The sequence below is a fragment of the Austrofundulus limnaeus genome, unplaced genomic scaffold (assembly GCF_001266775.1).
Source record: "Austrofundulus limnaeus strain Quisiro unplaced genomic scaffold, Austrofundulus_limnaeus-1.0 Scaffold160, whole genome shotgun sequence".
NCBI lineage: Eukaryota > Metazoa > Chordata > Actinopteri > Cyprinodontiformes > Rivulidae > Austrofundulus > Austrofundulus limnaeus.
In genome coordinates, this window is record NW_013952562.1 from 851,171 (window position 1) to 854,508 (window position 3,338).

At 36.0% G+C, this 3,338-nt stretch overlaps 1 protein-coding gene across 1 annotated transcript in view; it reads right to left on the reverse strand.

Moving 5' to 3' along the window:
• Positions 1 to 3,338, reverse strand: part of atrn (attractin) — a 151,332-nt gene that overhangs the window by 84,499 nt on the left and 63,495 nt on the right. Inside the window, exons 20-21 of the mRNA XM_014017075.1 lie at positions 1,356 to 1,449; positions 623 to 675 (exon numbers count right to left, since the gene is read on the reverse strand). Of these exons, the coding sequence (XP_013872529.1) occupies positions 623 to 675; positions 1,356 to 1,449 (147 nt within the window). The remainder of the gene's footprint in view (positions 1 to 622; positions 676 to 1,355; positions 1,450 to 3,338) is intronic.

The window sequence follows — 3,338 nt, forward strand, 5'->3', positions numbered from 1 at the left end:
AATAAATCCTAATCCACCTGTGAATTTGCCGGTAAGAAAAAAAAATCATGAGTTGTACTGTAATGTAGCTTGATTTCTTCTAATCTTAAAAGTCTAATTAAACAAAATCTGACAGTGTAACACTCTGCTGAAAAAATCTACATTTAACCATAAAAATCACTGAGTAAAATCTACACTATAGGGGAAACTTCTGATTCCATGTTTTAGGTGATATGCCTAATTTCATGTTCTGATTAGAAAAAAAAATCACAGCAGAAAAAATATTAATTCAGTCATTTTTTTTTACATAAATGACTATCATCTGTCCTGATCAAACTTAATATTTAGAAACAGATAAAAGAGTGTTGTTCCAAGCTCCTCTGATTCACCTTCATTTGCATTCAGAATAAAACTATCTGTACCTCTGCAGCAAAAACTGACACTGTTGCAGRAGCGAAGGGACAAAACCCACAAAAAGGAAAGTCTCTGAGTAGAACCTGTGCACCTGCTCCTTGTTTACAYGAGCTGTCTCTGAGCTTTGATTGTAGAGCCACGCAGCCGTCTTTGCATTTACTGTCAGCCTTCATAGTGCTGATCACCTGCACGCACTGTGAGTGAGGTTAGTAATTGGATTTCCACTTACAGTAGCATGTTCCTTTGAGGGGGTTGCCTTGGTAACGACTCTCCACTTCACACCTGAAAGACAGGTAGGAAATAGGCAAAAAAGAAATGGGGCAAAAATGAAATGAAATGGATGAAAAAGAAAAAGGGAACAAAAAATAAGGATAATAAACACAAAAAGGAAAAATGACAAAAGTAGGCATGAAATAAATCAACAGGAGAGCCTCACTGGTAAAAACTAGACAAAAATTGCTTCATTTTCATGCTGCTGATTTATTTGTCAAACATAAGCTCGAGTTTTAACAGATTTTTAAGAAGAGCTGTGATAACAGGAGATGTGCAGCGAAATTATCAGCTGCTGCTACAAGGTGCCAAACACTTCAGGATATGTCGGGTCTATTTTATATCCATATTGTTACCAAGTGGGTGGGCTTCCAGGTTTCACTTTGTTTTTAAAATAATTGATTCATTTAGAAGGATTCAATCATTTGGTGTGTGAAAAAAATGAAAAAGAGGCAACTTTCTTTTCAAAGAGGAAACCTGCAGATTACAGCTAGTGGCTGCAAAGTCATGAAGACATTCAAACATTTGAGTTGGCTTTGAGGAAGACAAATATTTTCAAAACCCAAGATCATTTCCCATATGACTGAGGCTCTACAACAATGTAAGGCAAAAAATGATCAAGTCTAGAAGAAAAGGCAAATAAAATGTGGGAGAAGAGAGTAAATATGAGAAAGACAGAAGGTGAAACTCACAGGTGACATCTGTCTCCTTTGATGCCCTTGGTGGTACAGAAGCACTTTCCATTGTTGGGATTACACATGCTGGCATGGCCATTGCATTTACAGGCTGAACAAAAGAATTACAATTAAGTGTTTTACACATCACAATTATCATAAACAAGTGCATTAAACACAAAAATTACTGTATGTGAGTGAACCTTATACAAGCCTCARGTCGACAAAACGGTCATGATAAAGSGTTAATAAYACCATTTTCAACCTAGGTCATCRTTTTCCTTTTTGAGTGAAATTGTCACTACATGTCATCTGATGAACTTTTAAAAAACTTGAATAAATGAGTACGAGGATTATTTTAGAAAGGTGTTGTCAGGTAAAATTAAAAACAGGTCTTATCGAGTCTTAAAGTGGGTAAATGCAACAACGTGACATGTTGCACAACATATTTCAGAGATTACTCTCTACCAATCTTCAGTTGTCGGGCAGATGGTCTCACATTTGACTATAAAACTGACAATAGATTTGACTGTATTATTATATCCAGTGAGTTTGTGGTCAACCCAAGCACTGCTGGGTGTCCAGGTCCAACAATTGCAGAACAGACCCAAACCATCAAAAGATATTAGTGCTCAAAAACTAGACACAAATGTTAGTGTGTTGTTGTTTTTTTGTTGTTGTTGTTTGTTTGTTTTACCAAATATAGAGCTGAGCGTTATAGTCAAAAAAAATTATATTTTGGTCTCATCCATTTAAATGAACTTCTTTGAAGATCACTTCTAAGCACCCTTCTCTGCTGTGCTAAAGCCTTCCCCCACAGCAGAGCATACTGCGAGCACACAGCCTAGTGAGAAGTAGGGCCACAGGGATAATATGGGACATCCAGAACTTTCAGAAATAAACAGTTTTTCTGTAACGTTAGGTTGATCTCCGCCATCAGCACAGTTGCAACACACCGGCAATCTTGAGCTTGAAAAAGAGTCCGCGCTGTGCGAGTGAAAGGGCGGTAGCAGCGCATACACAAGTGTGATTGTTAAATTTTTATTAAATCAAGTCAAATTCATTTATAAAGCACGAGTGAAAGACAACAGGTTGGTAATGAAGCGTTTAACAATAAAAAGTAGGGGTGTACCGAGTTCCTTAATTTCGGAAGATGAGCCGATAGACAAGATCGGTGAAAAAGATCCGCTTCTCATCTACCTCCACAATGTCTGAAAATCAGCTGTGAGCTACCTAATGTCCAGTTAAAATAAGTTTGTACAGTTTCAAGGGTTTTGTTCAATGGTTTTCAGTAAAATTAGATTGGAACATTGAAGGTGTATTCTGACGTTATAACACCTGACAGTGTCAGTTATTTTAAAAAAAATCGTTATCAGCCAAAATCGTAACCGGCTGGTCAGATTTTTTAAAGATCTGTGATTGGACAAAAAATTGCCATCAGTACACCACTAATAAAAAAGGTGAAAATTAAATAAAAAGAACAAAATGAATTGGTTTAAAAGCATCAGAAGAAGATAAACGAATAACAAAGTACAACAAAATATGAAAATAACTAGCATTCGATGAAAAGTCAGTGAGAAGAGATGTGTTTTTAGGAGAGATTTAAAAACAGGAAATGGTGAATCCTGTCTAATGTTGGAGGGCAGATTGTTCTAAAGYTAAGAAGCCACAGCTGTAATAGCCTGATCTCTGAGCTTCAACATGGTTTTCGAAATGACCAAAAGTATTTGGTCAGAAAATCTCAGTGCCGGATAGGAATGTGCGATATGGCAAAAAATTCATTTCACGGTATACATTATGATGGGTGGCGGTAACGATAAATATCACGATATAAAACTTATAATAGAAAATTCATAAATCACATATTAATTAAGTGGAATGTATAAATATGTATAGGTAAAAAAATTTAGACCTTAAAATCTCCTTTTTAAGGGACACTAAAGTCTCCCATAAAAATCTAAATTTAAGGGAGATCTACCTGGTTAAATCAAAGATATATAT